The 19,531-nt window shown below is 41.1% G+C and overlaps 1 protein-coding gene across 2 annotated transcripts in view; it reads right to left on the bottom strand.

The window, feature by feature from the left end:
* cc2d2a (coiled-coil and C2 domain containing 2A) overlaps positions 1 to 19,531 on the bottom strand; it is a 64,352-nt gene that overhangs the window by 22,985 nt on the left and 21,836 nt on the right. For both annotated transcript variants that reach the window (XM_007889001.2, XM_007889002.2), the window contains exons 14-23: positions 15,770 to 15,979; positions 15,230 to 15,330; positions 12,794 to 12,934; positions 8,605 to 8,761; positions 7,829 to 8,067; positions 6,683 to 6,860; positions 4,943 to 5,096; positions 4,481 to 4,628; positions 3,926 to 4,064; positions 2,723 to 2,926 (exon numbers count right to left, since the gene is read on the bottom strand). In XM_007889001.2, the coding sequence (XP_007887192.2) occupies positions 2,723 to 2,926; positions 3,926 to 4,064; positions 4,481 to 4,628; positions 4,943 to 5,096; positions 6,683 to 6,860; positions 7,829 to 8,067; positions 8,605 to 8,761; positions 12,794 to 12,934; positions 15,230 to 15,330; positions 15,770 to 15,979 (1,671 nt within the window). The remainder of the gene's footprint in view (positions 1 to 2,722; positions 2,927 to 3,925; positions 4,065 to 4,480; positions 4,629 to 4,942; positions 5,097 to 6,682; positions 6,861 to 7,828; positions 8,068 to 8,604; positions 8,762 to 12,793; positions 12,935 to 15,229; positions 15,331 to 15,769; positions 15,980 to 19,531) is intronic.

Below are 19,531 nucleotides of genomic sequence, written 5' to 3'. Positions count from 1 at the left end.
TGGTCCCCAACTTTACTGCAATCATATTAACCAACTAAAATGTTTAAAGAAACGGGAGAATTCACTTTGTGATTTGGTTCCTACAGATATTGACAATGGCTCGTTACACCCTATGGAGGTCGATTTCCTTCCAGCAACTTCTTCTAGGACGACATACTTTGCTTATCCTCCCACCCATAAAGCTGGTCTTCACATTCAATTTCAGCTCGACCGACTTGGGGGGGAGATGAGTGGACAAATACAACCCAATCAATCGTCTACTTTACAACAGCGGCCAATACCTGCACAGAGGATAGGGTCTACATTGGCAACCGAGCAGGTTTTGTATGCGTTGGTAGAGCGTGCGGTTATGGGGTCGATGGGTAAACACTGTGACAGTTCAAGAAGAAGTGATAGTATTAAGAATGTCATTGTTCTGATTTATTTTATGTAACGTTTACTTTGTCTATTCCAGTATTTCAGTAATGCTCAAAGCCAGAAGGAAAGGATAGAGAGAACATCCACTGAAATAATATTTAAAATTTCTGTGGCCATACTATTTGTTAATCATGTTATTATTAATAATGATGTGCTGTAATTATTAGTTGAAAGGAATGATGCTAATATTAGTTGAAAGGAATGATGTGGTGGCTGAAGTAAAAGGGAATCGTGAAGATGCTGATGGTGATCATGGGCTGTGTTGTCAGCTTCACCCACTCGAGGTGGGGACTAGACATTTCGCAAACCCAGAATTCTGGTTTGTCTTAAGTTGACCAAAAAGGATATCGCGAAGACTCATGGACTTGTTTTGCTGAAATAGAACTGATTCTATGGACTCTCAAGGACAATGGTAACATCAGTACATAAAGGTTGCCAAGAACAAAAGGAGAATACCAACCTTGATGGATATATTTTTAACCCTACAATGAATGGCAAAAACAAGCTGTTGAAGGTCTCACTGCTGACTTGGCAACGTGACTAAAAAGTTCTAAATTTGGGAACGAAGAAGACAAGTCTAACCGATCTTAAGAAGAGATATTCTACAATCAACATTGATAGAACCACATTAACAAGTTGATTCCTAATCACAGCCACTGTATCAATCTGATTAATTAATTGCACTAAACTTTATTATTCATGTCTTATGCTTTTGTGATCACTGAAGCCATAATTTTATTTACAATGATTGTGTCTTTCTGTTATTTGCGCTCCTATTAAGAGCTACACGAGTGCAATCTGACCAGTTAGCTAGCGTAATAAATCATAGATAAAATGAGAGATTGAAAATCTTATTTTCTCACTCTCAAGATGGGGACTGTTAGTATAGAAAATAGTTGACAGGAGTAAGACTTATATGAAGCTGTCTGTGGGTGGAAAGCCTGACAGACACCACTGGAATGCAAGTTATGCAAACGTACTGGTTTGTGGAGTCCTGTAGCTCAGTGGTTAGAGCACTCGCCTTGCAAGCGAGAGACCTGAGTTCAATTCCAGGCAGGTCAGGGTGAAACCTTGGGCAAGTTTCCTTACTCCACACAGAGCCTAATAATAATCCCACCAAAACCAAAGACAATAATAAATTGGTCATTTTCAATCTACGACTGTTTGTGGGACATTGCTGTGCACAATTGGCTGCCGCGTTCGCCCACAAATATACAGTCAATTCACTTTACAGTATATTCTGTGAAGTGCTTTGGGACGTCCTCCCGACGTGAAAAGCGCTATATCAAATGCAAGGATTATTATAAGGAAGAAAAGTGAGGGTGAGCAAAGGAACAAGATAAGGAGGAAAAGGAGTCTCAGCAGGGCACATAGGTTAGTGGAAAAGTACCATCACGAGCAGATCACGAGTACACCAATTAGCTGGGTATGAATACAACAGACACACAAGGGAAAGTTGAGCTCCACAGAATAAGAACTACAGGTTGCTGAGCCAAGAGCTGGTCATCAGGTAAGACTGCTCGTCTGGTAGTATATTTCTGTTACATTGTTGAATAAACGGTCTCGATTGTACAACTCTGTGTTCAGACCTTTATTGGTTAATGGCGAGGATCCAATTATGGTAGAAGGAACCCAACAAATTTATTCTTCACTACATGGACATGCAAAAGCTGAGCCTCAAGGACAGAAGTAAAAGTTAAATCCGGTTTCATACAATGTCATATTAATCTGATTTATTGAGCTGGATCCTTTATCAGCTCTGTATATTTCTGTGTTGGGGATTGTGCCACAGGCTGCATTGAGCAAAATTATTTACCGGAGTAATAATAATTGTTACATTCCATGTAGCACCAATAATGTAAAAAGTCTCAAAGCACTTTAGAGATAATTGCTATTAAGTGCAGTGACTGATTTCCTCCATAAGTCAGTGGGGTAATGATTTGGACCTTGACTGTCCAGCGCCTTGGGACGCCCTCCTCATGTGAAAGGCGCTATAAAAATGTAATTTGTTGTTGTTCTTGTTGACAGACCTTATTCTTTGTTGGTTGGTAATTACTCTGAGTTTAGAAGGGGTTAGTACAGTTAGTCTAGTACATTTAGCAACAATGGGGAAAACATCCTCACGAAAAGCACGTTGAAAACAATGTTCCCTGTAGTTTTACTGTTCCACCTGAACACAATTCCCTTGTACTGGACAGAATTCAGTGCCCAGGATAATTAAACCTTGGAAGCACAGCATCTCCAGGATAAAAAGATAAAACTCCAATGCAGTTTCACACCTGAGAAATGAGCAAACGTTTCTTACCTGGAAAACTTTTTCCGAGATCTCACGATCCAAAACAGGCACTTGTTTGTAATTTCGGAACTCAGGCAACTCTTGACTCCGGAGATGCAACAGCCGGAACCTCTTGGATCTATTCATTTCTTCGTCTGAGATGAAGTTGAATTCTTCCTGCAGCTGCTCAAGTCTGAAAAAGCCATCAGCCTGAACCTCCCCACTGGTTGCAACCTACAGCAAACCAAGGGAACATGTAGGAATAGACTTAAAATTGCTTGATTGATTGCCCTGAAACCTGCATAAATCAAACTCAATAATATCTTTAAACAAAAAGATATTTATCTCGAAAAAGGAAAACAATGAGAATAGCATGACAGAAATCTTCATCCTTTTTTAAACAAGAAGACTGCAATAAAGATTACAGAGATACAGAGAGCATAGATGGTACAACAAGAAACTATAAAAGTTTCAAAAAGGTTTGCAGTTATTGGATGATGAGATAAATGTATCAAAGGAATATTTTGGTGAGTTGGATGGGTACGCTAGAAGGAATGGTTCACTATTGTCTCAATTAGCAACTATACAAAATAAATACAGTGATATAAAACTCATTTAATCTCAGATTATTACTATCCAATTATTTTTCTCAGTGGGAAATAGTGAATAACAACAACTTGCACTTATATAACGCTCTCCACGCAGGGTAGCATCTCAGAGCGCTTAACAGTGTCCTTCAGCTCTATCTAATTTTAACAAAAGTTCAGGAGAGGACCCCGGCTCATTTCTTTCCGATCACTGGACTGGGGACACTGAGACAATCTATAGTGCAGTGCAGCCCCAGTACAATGCGCTTCTTTGTGGTGCTTGTTTGGTTGCAATGTAATGTAGTCGCTGGGTGGATCCAATTCACTATGCATGCACCTAGCTGGCTTGCTCGCTTCCCGCATGCTGCTAGACTTTCATTCTGGAATGTTTGGGTCATTATATTTGGGACGTACAAAGCAGCAAGTGATGTTGCAGTCAACTGATGACCTAGAACTTGGCCAGTTTGGCTTCCTGTGATTTTACCAGCAGTCTAGGTGTGCACTGCAATGTCAGAGCTGTTAAACTGAGATTCTAACATTTCTTAACAATTAGGGTTGCAATTTATTTCCCTGGAGTCTATGAATTGTCACAGTCAGGGAGAAACTGCATTACACATTTTTTCTCAATACAATAAACCAAACTTACACTTATTAACTGCATGATAGCTGCATTGCTGGGGTCATTTGGGTCAAGCCTGGATTCTGCTGCCCATTTTGCCAGCTTTTTCATGTCCGTCAATCCAGATGCTCCAATAGATGCTATGGCATCAATGTGTTTTAATGCACTAAAATATTTTTAAAAATGAATCGGTTACAGAAGGTCTTAACTGCAAAATGCATTTTTAAAATGGCAAGAGACAATGCAAGCCACACAGAAAATTCACGAACAAGCGAGGTCAGCCTGATGACAGTTTGACTTAAATATAGCTTGTCTGTAGTCGAAAGACTAATTGTAGCAAACAACAGCAACAAATTACATTTATATAGCACCTTTCATATCGGAAGAGTGTCCCAAGGCACAGATTTATGAAAGCTTCATTAGCCTACAATTAGTATTCAATTGTCCAGAACAAGGAAAAAAAAATGCACACATTTTATGGGTTAATGTTCAACACATAAGAGTAACCTATAGAGTTTGTGTATAGATTTGCCAATGGCCTAGAAATTACAAACCGCACATCTTTGAAATGACACAAGTTACCTTTGAACCCCATGGCTTTGTTGAGACATGGGAGGCACGAGTGGTATACCATCCTCTCGCACTCCCCAGGAGACGCTACAAGATAACTTGCCCGAGGTCAACAGGATCAGTTTATTACTTCCATCAGCTTCAAATGAGAATGGCACGTCTGCAAGAAAAACAAAGTGTGAATCCATTTATCTGAAAACAGACTGGAAGTGCTTCAATAAGAAGTGCACCAACACACCACACTACCATACCCGAGAAATAGAAGTTCAGCTCTGATCTAATTATTCCAACAGCTTGATAAAACTTTAAAGAGAACATCTGGTGTAATGGATAACAGGGAGCAATGAGAAAGCAGTCATTAAATTCTGAGGGTCAGAAAATGCCATAAGCCATGAAAGTGAAACGTAAAGAGTTTATATACATTACCGAACATCCAAATATTGAGGGTATTAAAGCAGTGCACCCAGAACCTACCGCTTCCAACTCCCTCGTGGTCAAATGACACTCGCTGATTGTTGCTAAACTCAATTTCATCGGTAGGAGCACCTCCTGTGAGGACGTTTGTCTCCGGGATGGGGATGAACACTTCAGAAAGCTGCGTGCTGTTGTTTCCCACTATTTCGAATATCTAGCCATGAAAAGAGAAGAATGTATTGCACTTTCACTTCCATGATGTTGCATATCAGCTGAACCCTCAACGACCACCAGCGGAACAATTGATACAATCTACTGGTAAGCACGACCCAACACAAAATGTGTATGTGGACATGTAAAGGCATCAACGTGGTATCAGACCAGGAGAAAAATGTAAGTGGGCAAACTGCTCTCTCTGTGGGCTCAGTGCAAATGATGCAGAGCTCCACATAAGCTCACCTAGAGATATACAAAGATTTGCTAACTAGTTCCGACATTTTCAGCGCTTGGGGACGTCCTCCCGACGTGAAAGGCACTATACAAATGTAATTTTGTTGTTGACAGGGCAATTCAAAATTTATATTAATAAAGAGCTGTGATGCAGGCTGAAAACATAAAAGGCCATGGGACAGCATGTAAATCTTAAAACTAAAATCTATTAAAATCTATTAAAGTTTACTTAAAATGAATGTGATGTGACTGCAGTATTAGTATTGTGATATGCAAAGATTCTTATAGTAATACTTTCATTTGATATACTGCCTTATCAGGTCATTGAGATGTCTCAAAGTGCCTCACAGAATATACTGTAAAGTGAATTGACTGTACATTTTGTACGCAGCCAATTATGCACAGCAGAGTCCCACTAACAGTAGTAGATTAAGTGACCAAATTATTTATTTTAAAGTGATTATTATCCTTCAAAGGTGATCCTCCAATCGACTAACATCCGGGTTCCTATTTACAGCTAAATTGGCAGAGGCGTGTGGAATAAGGAAACTTGCCTGTCAACACCTAAATTACATTTGTATAGTGCCTTTCACGTCGGGAGGACGTCCCCAGGTGCTGAAACTTGCCTAAGGTTTTGCCCCACCCAGGAATCGAACCCAAGTCCTTTCGCTTGCAAAGCGAGTGCTTAACTAACATGCTACAGGACTCCACAGAATAAAAGGATATCTACATTTTGAAGAGATCTTTCTTTAAAACTCTAGACATAGGTTATCGATGGGCTATAGTTTTGAGAGTCAGCAAAGATGGTATTGTGATTTGAGTGGAAAGAGGATAGAAGCAATTTGAAGATATTATTCCAAGAAAATTTTCCCATCTAAATCGTGATTTTCTAATTTCACAGGTTCTTGAAACACATTGAAAATTATGCTGCGTACACCCTAAAAACATCTTTCCTCCAAATCAAACAATGGTCAGCAACTGTTGTAGCCAAACACAACAGTCAATTTGCATGAAGCAATATCCTGCAAAAGGCCAATTTTATCTGGAATTTGAATAGTTCTGTGGGATCTTTAATGTCCATCTGAAAAGGCAGACAGGATCTCGGGATTACATCTCAGCCAAAATAAGGCATCTTTGGCAACAGAGGAATATTCAGGAATAGAGTATAGAACAAATTAAAAATCTCAGCCAACGTTCCCTCAAATCAAATTGATCATTCACTTCATGGCAGTGGGATATTATTACTGTGTGCAAAGGTAGAGGGTGTCTAAAAGCACGATTGAAGAGGAAATTCTTGAGACGGACCTTGAAGAAGGCAAGGATTTATTATTATTATTGCTGAAGAAATACCTGAATCGCTATACATTCTGGCCAGTTGACTATTTGAACATTGAAAATTTGTCCAAAATGAATCCTAAAGTCTGCAGGTAATGTCCGGCTACTGGTCCTGGACACCTCTTTGTTGTTAAACAGAACTCTGGAGTAGATGGAGCGTTTCTGCACATCTCGTCTTCTCAGCTGCTCTCCTCTGAGAAGGAAGCAAACATTTGGTGTTGTCTTTCGCACAACTACAATAGGTTTTCACAAACTACATACGGTATTTACAGAAGACACACAATGGTGTGGTCCAAACAAAAACTAAAATTCTAATCCGAATTAAAAGCAAATCGGACTTTTCACGTACTACCCATCTCCTTGGATACATCTTGCCAAACCACATTCCTGAACTATAAAACACAGAGGGTAATTTACTCCTGAGTGTCTTGCAACGCCACCAAACGGTTAACTCTTTAACTGCACTTTTGGTCATCTTTCTCCTCCATACTGAGCTCCCATCCAGGTCAAAAGCCCATTCAGCACTCTGAAATGCTTTGAGCGCTCTGAGTCACTGCCCCATGCTATATAAATGCAAGCTGTTCTTGTTGAGATGGCCTCCTAATTGAAAGGTGTTATATAAATGTAAATTGTATTGCACTGCATAACCCAACCATTGGGATTATGGAAGCATGCGGTGGATTGAATTGGCATTTGATTTGTTTCCTTTTGCCATCTTCACCACATGGCCTTACGAAGGCAGTAAGGTTCACCAAACCAAAGTGCTCAATCAATGCGTTCCAACTGCTTTCTGCAGAATGTTAGAGTCCCAGTGTACAGTGGCACCAGATCATTACTGAGATTTCTTTATAAATACTTTACCTTGGACTTTTAAATCAATAATCTTAAAATTGATCTGAGGTTTGCATGCCAGCAAATTCTGGTGGCCTAGAACAATATTAAGGCTGAGGTAGTTTTACCCAATCGCTGTCATTCTTTTGTACCTCCTAACTAGCGATACTGCCATTATCATAGAATCGTACAGAATTATAAGCACAGAAGGAGGCCACTCGGCCCATTGCGTCTGTGCTCACTCTTTTAAAAGAGCTATCCTAATCCATCCCATTCCCTCGCTCTCTCCCCATAGCCCTGCAAACTTGTGCTCCCCAAATAATGAATTACCTTGGACACTGGCTGGTGGTTGTGACTGTGGCAGCCACTGTAAGTTCTGGGATCAAGATTGGTTCTCCAGGTTTACGGCGAATCATGGTTGCTTTTTCTCGGATTTGCTGCTCCACTGCCTGAATATCCACTTGCTCTGGAGGATCAGGCTTTGGGACGTCTTCACCAACAACTACATCCTCATCATCGGCGCCGTCCTGCTGCTCACCAACACTTTTCTTCTTTTTCTTCTTTGCTCTCTGTCACGGAAACATGAACATACTGTATCACAGTACATGGAAGCAAATGGGCAAGTTTCTGTATAGGAGTCTGAGAATATCAGAGAATACAGAGAAACATGATCTGCATTGGCATTATCATGGATATTGATTTTGATTTGGTGATAAACATTTCAATCAGGATTGGCAGTAGGTAGAAGCTGCTCCTTTTGGCCTAAAAGATATTCAAGTGTCTGGTGGATACAGGATGAAGGTCAATGGGGGAAAAATAATCAAAGCTCAGCTTGGTAATTGGTGAATCTTCCTGCATGACTTACTGTGTCCCAATTTTACCACAAGCCTGCTAGCCCTTTGGTAATGAGGAAAGAGAAACAAATGGAAATTCCAGTGGAGGTTGAACGTGGTTTTCGTTCTGTCTGCTCTAACAGTATTGTCCACGTACAATTTTGCCCAGTGCATTGATGATATTCCTCATCTAATATTGGAAAATTTGGTAACTCACTGATTGATATCCTATATATATCCATGTGCTTAACTGGAGTCAATTATGTTACTTACTTTTGCTTTTCTCCAGGCCTTCCACTCCTCGTACTTAGCCCTATATTCTTTCAGCTTCTTCTCATAGTCTTCTTGATACTCTTCCAATAGTTCTGCTATCTCAGCCTGGATTTCAGATTCATAAGCTGTTTCATCGGCTTTCCGGTCAACCTCTTCTCTTTATTAGAAAGAAAACAAATGGCAGAGCAGAAAGATTAAACTTCTATGTTCTCCACATACTGCAGTGACGGAATTAAATTAAATTAGTTTAAATTAGCCCTTGCCTCCGTTGAATCGTTGTTCTACTCCAAGACAATCTTGGAGGCTAAGGACAACCCCAGGCTCCTCTTCTCCATCACCAACCGGCTCCTCTGCTCAACCTCTCACACCTCGCCCATCCTCACCTCCAATGCTAATTGCGAGGCGATACTGAACTTCCTCAAATCCAAAGTCGAGGGGATCCACTCAGCTGCCTCTGCCCTTCCATCTACTACCATCTCCCTCTCATCCTGGCCCCTACCTATCCCTCCCTCCACACCTTCAAACCTGTCTCCCATCCTCTCTCACCACCACTATAACCCACATGAAACCGGCCACCTTCCCCTTCGACCCCATCCCTACCCCTCTCCTTATCTCCCAGCTCCACCTTCTTGCTCCTGTACTTACAGACATCATAAACCTCTCCCTGTCCACTGGTACCGTTCCCACCCCTTTAAAAACAGCCGTCATTACTCCTACCCTTAAAAAACCCACCCCAGACTCATTCCTGCTCTCAAACTACAGGCCCATCTCCAACCTCACTTTCCTCTCCAAGGTCCTGGAACAAGTCGTTGCTTCCCAGCTTCGTTCCTTCCTCTCTCGCCACACCGGTCATAAATACCTCCAATCGGGTTTCCGTGCCACCCACAGCACAGAAACATCAAAGTGACAAATGACACTCGTCTTAGAGGTAGGTTCACTAGGTTGGTTCCTGGGATGAGGGGATTGACCTACAAGGAAAGGTTGAGTAGACTAGGCCTATATTCTGTAGAATATTGAAGAATTAGAGGTGATCTTATAGAAACCTATAAGATTCTTAAGGGTCTTGACAGGATAGATATTGTGAGATTGCTTCTTCTGGTTGGAGAATCTAAAATTAGGGATCATAGTGTCAGGATTAAAGATCAGCCTTTTAGAACTGAGTTTAGAAAACATTTCTTCACTCAGAGGGTAGTGAATTTATGGAATTCTCTACCTCAGAAGGCTGTGGAAGCTCAGTCACTGAACATATTCAAGACTGAGATCAATAGATTTTTAAAAACTAAAGGGATTAAGGGATACAGGGATAGGGCGGGTAAATGGAATTAGGTTAGAAGATCAGCCGTGACCTTATTAAATGGCGGGGCAGGCTCGAGGGGCCGAATGGGCTACTCCTGCTCCTATTTCTTATGTTCTTATGTTCTTAATTAAATCCTCAGAGATGACACCAGGATGTGAGCCCTTTGTTTTGCTTTCTAATACTACAATACAACAACAACAACAACAACAAGATTCCATTTATAGAGCGCCTTTCACGTCAGGAGGACGTCCCAAGGCGCTGCACAGTTGGGTCATGACCCGAGCAGGGGGGAATGGTCAGGGTGAGGGGAGGGAAGGGAGGGAGAGAGGAGGGGGGAAATGGTCAGGGTGAGGGGAGGGAAGGGAGGGAGCGAGGAGGAGGAAGAGAGTCGAGAGGGGAGCTGAAGGCACAGTCAAAGAGAAAGGTTTTGAGACCGGCCTTGAAGGAGGAAAGGGAGGAAGCAAGGCGAAGGCACTGGGGGATGGAGTTCCAGAGCCTGGGGGCTGAGAGGCTGAAGGCCCGACCACCGATGGTAGGGCGGTTGGGGCGGGGGACGTGGAGCAGACCGGAGCCAGAGGAACGGAGGGTACGGGCAGGTAGGTAGGGGGATAGTAGGTTGGAGAGGTAGGAGGGAGCAAGGCCGTGAATGGCCTTGTAGGTGATAATAATAATGGAAAATTGTACTTGAATGCAAATATAATGTTTTTTCTTTTCAAAACAAGTTAAACATACTTAAATAGGCAAGGATAACTATCTGGCAATGATTATGGAATTGCAGTCTCATTAGGAAGGTCTGGTGGTCTTGGAAACTGTAAAAACAAAGCTTGAGAAATGTAACTGTCCTCTGAACCCAGAGAGATTATTGCTTGAAATTAGTCACAATGTGGAATTAATAGAGGGTGTGGAGTTAATAGAGCGTGGCTTGGTTCCATTTTATATCTAATGTAGTGACAGATGATACTGCTCTACAAAGCCGATATTGGCAAATGCCACTCACGAGGAATAAAAAGAGGGATCCAACACTGAATGTTTAGTGATAATCAATAGGTAATGAGTAATAATGATAATAGATAATAATCCTACCGTTTGATGTAGGATTATTATTACGCCTTTCATATTTGGAAGACAGCTCAAAGAGTGTCACTGATTATACTGTAAACTGTAGTGACTGTATTTTGTCGGCAAACACGGCAGCCAATTTGCACACAGTGATATATTACAAACAGCCATGAAGAGAATGACCAATTTTAAACTGGGGGATTTTTGGCCAAAACCCCAGGAGAAACTCCTTTCTCTTTTTCAATAGCGCCGTGGGAACTTCAACGTCCACCTGCACAAGCAGATGTGAACTCAGTTTAGTTTAATGTCTCATTGGACAAATCTCCCCTCTGTCCCCCAAGGGTCTGGCTAGCTGGGGTTTTAGTGTAACAATAATCCTTGCATTTGATATAGCGTCTTATCATGTTGTTAAGTCATCTCTTAGTGCTTTTTATAGGATTTTTACTGTAAAATATAGTGCCTGGGCATTTTGTAGGTGAACACAGCAGCCAATTTGTGCACAGCAATGCATCATAAACAGCCATGAAGCAAATTTTATTTGGGGGATTTTTAGCCAGGACACGGGGAGAAACTCTCTTCTCGTTTTCTATAGCACCATGGGAACTTTAGCATCCACCGGCACAAGCAGATGGGACCTCAGTTTAATGTCTCATCTGAAAGATGAATAGATTGTATCAGAACACTGTATTGGAGTGTCAGCCTGGACAGTGAGTTCAAAGTCCTAACGTGGAGAGTTAACAGCATATAGTTAATTCATTGTGACTGCTTTACTTTGAATAAATAAAGAGTTCAGTTTTCCCAAGAACATGAACCTCATGACATTGGGTCACAGTCAGTCTGCTGTAAGACAGTTTCAAACCAGGTAAAACCTTAGGCAAGTTTCCTTACTCCATACACCTCTGTTTACCTAGCAGCAAGTAGCAACCCGGTTGTTAGACAATTGTCAGAATGGTATCTGGCGGTAATGATCCGTCAAAGAAATGTGGTCACAAAGTCCATGACCATTTATGGACACTGCTGTGCACAACTGGCTGCCACATTTTGCCCACAATAATAATCAATTCACTTTACAATATAATCTGTGAAGTGGTTTGACACGTCTCAACGATGTGATAAGTTGGTTTATCGAATATCAGATTATTATTTTATATCAAATGCAAGGATTACTATTATTATTATGAAGCTGAATAAACACAGCTCAAACTAGTGCAGAAAACAACATCAACTTGCACTTATATGTGGAGTCCTGCAGCTTAGTGGTTAGAGCACTCGTTTTGCAAGCGAGAGACCTGAGTTCAATTCCAGACAGGGCGAACCCTTGGGCAAGTTTCCTTACTCCACACGCCTAATAATAATCCCTCCAAAACCAAAAAAACCCAATAATAAATTGGTCATTTTTCAATCTACGACTGTTTGTGGGACATTGCTGTGCGCAAGTGGCTGCCGCGTTCACCCACAAATATACAGTCAATTCACTTTACAGTGTGTTCTGTGAAGCGCTTTGGGACGTCCTCCTGACGTGAAAAGCGCTATATCAAATGCAAGGATTATTATTATTATTATATAGCGCCCTGCACGCAGGCTAACGTCTCAGAGCGCTTAACAGTGGCGGAGCCTGACTCCGAGTTGCGGAGGGGAGGCAGGTGACCGTAAGCACAGCTGAAAAGTAAGGTTTTCAGGCAGGACTTGAATAGGGGGACAAAAGGGCAAAGCATAGGGATTGAGGAAGAGTGTTCTACAGTTTTGGCGTATAGTGGCTGAAAGCGACTCCAATGGTGGAGCGGAGGGTGCGAGGGACAAGTAGGGACGACAATCAATGAATCAGAACCTCACCTTCTAAGGTGCAATTTCAATGGTGTGTTGGTAAACGTCTGAAACTCTCTGAGTGACTTGATGTCTTTCCAAACTTTCACAATGTTCTTCAGCAATGTGCGGTCTTTCTCCTGTTCCACATCGCACATCCTTCTTGTTGTTCTGTAAAAGTACAATTTGTGTTTTTGTTAACTTTTGTTAATGACGTCTTTCCAGTTTCTCTGCGATTATAGCAAAGTCCTAATGGAGGTTAAGGCTGTGGCACGGACAGTAAACCCCCGGCTTACTGGACTCCAGGTGTCCTGAATTCATACCTACTGGACCGGGCTTGGAATGGAAAAAATATACATGTGCAGACTCCCAGCGGCCCACTATCCGAGCAGACGCCTTACCGTGCTTGCTGGCCTTCAGTGACCAGGGATATTGACTTATAACTTATTCATTATCTGCTGCTTACAGGATTCAAATAATTAAAAATGCTCTGGGATGCTGCCCTGCGTGAGGGGCGTCTTATAAAAGCAAGTTGTTGTTTTTATAGGATTTCTTGGCGCTGAAAAAAGCTAGCGTTGAAAAACAGACAGTAAATGCCAATACTGTAGTTATACTTGGCCGGGAATGTTGGCTTGCCTGACCGGATCTCCACTCCAACCCCCAATCCCCACCATTAGTCTGGCTTGTTGGCGTTTTAGTGTAATAATAATCCTGACATTTGATATATGTTATCTCATCAAGACATCTCATAGTGCTTTTTTTTAAAATCAGGATTTTTACTGTAGTGGCTATGTATTCAGCCAATTTGTGTCCAGCAATGTACCACAAACAGCCATGAAGCTAATTTTATTTGGGGATTGTTGGCCAGGATACCGGTAGAAACTCCCTTCTATTTTTGAATAGTCGCGTGGGATCTTTAACGTCCACCTGACAGACCAAACAGGAGACGTTGGTTCTAATGTCTCAGCCAAAGGATAGCACTTCTGACCATGCAGCGCTCCCCCAGTATTGCATTGGAGCTGTTCACCTTTGCTTTTTATCCCCACTCTTTTATTCCTTTCATCCAGCAAAATATGTTGCTATAATTATTTCCAACCACTGGATGGCAACATCATGTGTATGTTTAAAGACTCCACTGTGTCTTACGGCTGCAGTGACTTCAGCCGCTTGTCGCTGAGAGCAGAAAGTGACTCACAGTTATAGAGTGCCACCAAGTGGTTACCGTCCAGCAATACAGGTCAACATGGAATCCTTCACACTGCAGCAGCAGCAAAGCGTGGACAAACTACAGCAAAGAACATCATTTTACTAATCTGATGCATTTCCAAACATCATTTCCAGCTGGATATGAATTAAAAGTAGATCCCAAACCCTTAAAGGGCACAAATGTTAACCGAGCTGCTCTACTCTAACGCGAGTCACAGCAACAAATTGTGCAAGTGCAGACGGATCATTACTTTGAGCCCTTACCCTAGGCTGGCACTACGACAGAATGCTGGGGAGGCACTGCATTTTCTAATCAACGATGGGCTTGATTTCGAGATCCTCACACTCATTTTAAAATCCCTTCATGCTCTGGTACTTCCCTACCTCGCTGACCTGCCAACCCGCAACCCACTGCCTCCGCTCGACTGGCTCCGGTCTTCTGCAGGTCCATCGTGCCCTCTGTTTCACCATTGGGGGCTGCGCTTTCAGCCACACTCTTCCTCTAACCCTCCACCTTGCCTCTTCCTTCCCCATCTTCAGGTCGTGCCTAAAGACCTTCCTATTCGACCGTGCTTATAGTCACCTCCTCCTCCCCGCAGCCTGCATTGTGCTTTGCGACTGTCAAGCGCTCTGGGACGCTACCCCCTGCATGAGGGTTGCTATATAAATGCAAACTGTTGTTGTCTTCATTGTCTGAGGTGCTGTCCTGCTGGTGAGATGTTAAACCAAGGTTCCATCTGTCAAATTGCGTGGATGCAGCACTTGAAAAGAGAGGGGAGTTTCTCCCAGTGTCCTGGCCAATAACACTCTAAAGAATTGGTCACTCATTTTGTGGCTGTTTGTGGGATATTACATAGCGTAAACTGATGCTTTTGCCCACAAAACACACTCATATATTGCACACATCCGGTGAAAAGCTTTGGGATGTTCGCCTGACGAGAAAATTGCTTTACCAAATGTAAATATTATTGTTATTACCATTATTGCTACAAATAAAGCCACTACACTTTACAGAAGACCATGAGCACTTGGAGTTGCTGCAGCTATTGTAAATCAAATGCAAAGATTACTAAAGTAACTTACTGTGCAATTCTACATTTGTAGAGAGCCGCTCCTCATGCAAACACAAAACACACATATTTTGGAGAAATATAAATTTGGGAAGTACTCTCTTCAAATTTTTAAAACAATGAAATAAAACCTTAATGAACAGTCCAACTATTAGATGCCTTAAATATTTGTGCAGTGAATTCGACTCACCTGATCTCCAATTTATAGTCCAGGATCCGGTGTCGTACCACTGAGCCTTCGCCTGTGTCACCAGCGACAATGTTGTTCACTGCATTTCTTAGGGCATTTAACTGGAACGATAAACCATCATATAACATCACAGGCATTCATCACCAATGCAGGGCTAGGCAGAGCTAAAAGACCAGAGAGTCAGAAATAGGCATACGATATACCACACTTTACTATTTGAGCACTGTTCAGATAAACAGGAAATAGAAAACATTATTAAGTCAAAGCAAACCATTGCAAAACTAACAATTAGTACCATAAATTTCCATGCTATATCAAAATCAAATACACAAGTGTAATAGATATAATAAAATTTTCTGAGTGCCCAAATGTATTTAAGTGGGCAATTAAGATTTGTTCTAAGCATCTTTGTTACGTTGGACATTTCACTACATTACAATGGTGTTTTTGTGCTTCTTTGCAATTGATACAAACTGTAACAAACACTATATATTAAAAAAAGGTCTCCGTGGCCCGAGTTGTGTGACCAACTCTTCATACCTTGTCAGAATAAAGAGTGCTGAGGTTCTTCCGTTGCTGAAACAGATACTTGTCGTACATCTGAGCCAGTTTAGCTGCCAGTACATGTTCACGGCTAAACAGGGGATGATGTGTGAATATCAAGCCAGAAATATCAATGTCCAGTTGAAACTGTCCCAGTGGATCTCCTGAACCAGCAATGTAACGGCTGTTATACTTGGACTTCTCAGCCTGCAATGAAAACATGTAGAAAATGACCAGGACATTTAAGTGGGTACCACTCAGTTCATTCACTTCCTTATAAATGGTCACTGATTCTATAATAACATTTTAAAATCAGAAAACGTTTATATAAGTGCAGATGTAGTCTTGAAACTGCTCGGTTAGGGGAGGTTACTCCAGCACAATCCAGTTTGTTATAAAATTGTTTGCCAGAAAAAAGATGTAGGAAAAAGTACATCAAGTCACTATTATTCAGGAGCAGAAGAGCCTCGCTATGTGCTAAGCAGTTGAACTCAATGAAGGTAAAGTGTTACAACTGGACAAGGGGAAGAGAGGGGAAGAGAGGAGTCAAAGTTGCAATTCTATTCCTGTTTGCCATCCGATCACCCTGAGATTTAGACAGCAGCAAAAGTCATTTGCGGGACAATAATATTTTCCACATTTGGTCTTGTAAAATAAGCCCTGAGAAGAAACATTTGAATAGGCAACACACCAGGTTGACTATCCTAATCTGTATTTTCACAGCTGTTCCAATTATACACTTATTATAAAGAGAGACATCGTAAAGACCTTGATGGGATTGCAGGACATGTACAATAATTAACACGGGGTCTCTGAACTTCCTTATGAAGAACTATACTACTTCCAATATCCGGCTACACCCGACAGCACTAACAGGATTATATTTCTTGCAATGGACAAGTAAACCCCTTTAATATGGTTTGGCAGTCAACCCTATAGTTTTTATAGGTCTGTGGAAATGCCTGTTTGTGAGACAACCCATTGTCTGCTTTGATAAATCTTAAAAAAAGTGACAAAACAACCCTATTTATTAGCAATAATGCTACTGCAAAATCAGAATGACACTTACTGTAACAAAATAAATGACTAAAAAAGTAAATATACAATTTCAGACAAATGGAACATTTGAAATGCGTACCCGTTTGCCCCATTAAATAGCTTAATCTCAATTCTAAACTGTCCTTTATTTTATGTATCCTTGTCCCCTTACTAATCATCCATCTTAAGAAGCAGGGTAACTTAATTTCAAAAAAGGTGTCTCATTGGCTGAAAACGAGCTTGAAAGGTTTGTGTTGCTGCCCAGCTCGGGTGCCAAGCCAGTATTGCTAAGCACCTGGCGATCTCCACCCAGTGTGAAAAGTACTAAAATCAACGTAAAATTTTATTGTACTGTATCAGACACTGACGATCGGGATCGGTTTCTTTGTAGATGAGATCAAGTCAAGATCAGAAAGCGATTGCTGCAATGAATATTATCAGTGGCACTCAGTGAGATCACCTGTTAAGCAGAATACAATCACAGCATTCAGTGGGTAAGGATACTTGACCGCTGATTATTAAACTCCTTTAATGTTCATCGAACATGGAGTTTGCTAGTAATCAATTGCTGATTTTTGTTTAGAATCATAGAATGTTATTGCATAAAGCAAGCCATTTCGGCAATCATGTCTGTTCTGGTATTTTTCCCCATATTCCCACTCCCCTGCTATTAATAGCTTGCATTTATACAGAACGACTTTCATTTATATAGTTGGTTCACGTAGAATAAGGTCTGAGAGCACTTCACAGTGGACACTGAGCTAGGAGGAAGGGGATAGGGAGAAAGGAGGTTTAGTCGGAGGTAGGTTTTAAGGTGGGATTTGAGAGGAGGGTGAGGTAGAGGGATAATAATCCCTCCAAAACCAAAAATAATAATAAATTGGTCATTTTCAATCTACGACTGTTTGTGGGACACTGCTGTGCGCAATTGGCTGCCGCGTTCGCCCAGAAATATACAGTCAATTCACTTTACAGTGTGTTCTGTGAAGCGCTTTGGGATGTCCTCCTGACATGAAAAGCGCTATATCAAATGCAAGGATTATTATTATTATTAGAGTTCCATCCAGAGGTTGGAGTGTAATGATTGTAGGCTCGGCCACCGATTGTGGTGTGGAGCGGAAGGAGGAACAAATAGGGTACCATTTTTTACAAAGCTCTTTACAAGACTGTGACGAACACTGAGCAGGGAGCGTGGCAGGGGAGGCGAAAAGAGCATGGTGTCCGATGGCATTGTCACCTCAAACCCTCTTAAGATTCTTCATCTTCTTTCAAAATAATTCATGGACTCCTCCTCAACAATGTTTTATGGCAGAGATGTCCACATTCCAAACACCAAGATAGAGATAGTATATAACAGAAGACATGAACAGCATTCACCGACAATGAATGAGAACCAGAAAAGCCACAGAAGAATAAACAGATGATGTAACAAGTATATGCACTTTATAAGGGTGACCCTGGTGGCTGGTCTCTATTCAATCTTTGAGGGTCCCATAAGTGGACCCCACAAAACTCAAATAACTATGAGTTTGCACCCTGATCAGCCACACTGGAACATTAGCTAGAAATAAATAATTAGAAACAAACTTTCTCAAAGTAGCAAACGCTTTTCTGTGGAATAAAGCCATTTGAAACATTCTTAACTGTGCACATAAAGGGTGAGGAAATGGGGTTTCAACTATTTACATAAAACACTAAAGCTAAACTATGAAATGAAACATGATCACTTTGAAAGAAAAAAAAGACCTGCCACAGAGAATAGCCTAAATTGGATGGTTCGCTTGTTAGAACATCACTCAATTTCTTTATTCAAGTTATTATCTGGTTCAAGATCTGGCAGATGTACTGAAATATTCACTCTGCACGTCACAGGCAAATAAATTGGGCATATTTATGTGAATCATATTGATAATTAAAAACTGATCTTATATGAACTAAACAAACACACGCTAGAGTTGGATTTGGTGCTCAAACATATGGTTATGAATTTCTGCAACACTTCAATCTTTTGTATTAGTAATGCTCCAAAAATATCTTCAAAGGTAGTGCATGCTGGCAAGCAAAGCCCTTTTAATTCTTCTTAAAGGTTGCTTCAATAATACTTACAATATGATAGATTGTCTAAATAATCAGACAGCTAAAATCCAAGAAGAATATTCATTAAAATGAAATGTTCTAAACTGAAAGACTTTGTTTCTTGTGTAGTGTCGCTGTCATGTTTCCTTATTATCTTAAAAACTTCAATCAGATTAAGTTAACCTCCTCAGTGCAGGCGAATAGACCCCTAAGTTCACCCAGCCACATCAGAATGAATTACCTTCATCTCAGATATTGATCTGGTGGACTATTATTGGATACGTTTAAAGACTAATACAGTGAAACTCTTATTATAACATGTTGCCTAATAATATAGTTATAATGCAATTGGTGTATGGATTTACTAAAAAAAATCGATTTGTAATGCATGCAATCACACCCCTTTATGGCTGTGGTTGTGTTTTTATGGACCCCATCAGTTATAACTGGGCTTTACTGCATAATCTTCCTAAAGTTAAGTACCTGAAATTGAACACAATATTCCAAAAAAGGTTTGACCAGCACTTTATGCAGCGATAGCAGCACTTTCATGCCTTTATATTGCAGACCCCATGTTAAAACTCCAGCCTTCAGTTAGCCTTTTAATAGTATGTGGAACAGGAAAACAAAGCAGGCACGATCCTC

The sequence above is a fragment of the Callorhinchus milii genome, unplaced genomic scaffold (genome assembly GCF_018977255.1).
Source record: "Callorhinchus milii isolate IMCB2004 unplaced genomic scaffold, IMCB_Cmil_1.0 Scaffold1, whole genome shotgun sequence".
In the NCBI taxonomy this organism is placed as follows: Eukaryota; Metazoa; Chordata; class Chondrichthyes; order Chimaeriformes; family Callorhinchidae; genus Callorhinchus; species Callorhinchus milii.
This window is presented reverse-complemented; position numbering and strand designations above follow the sequence as displayed.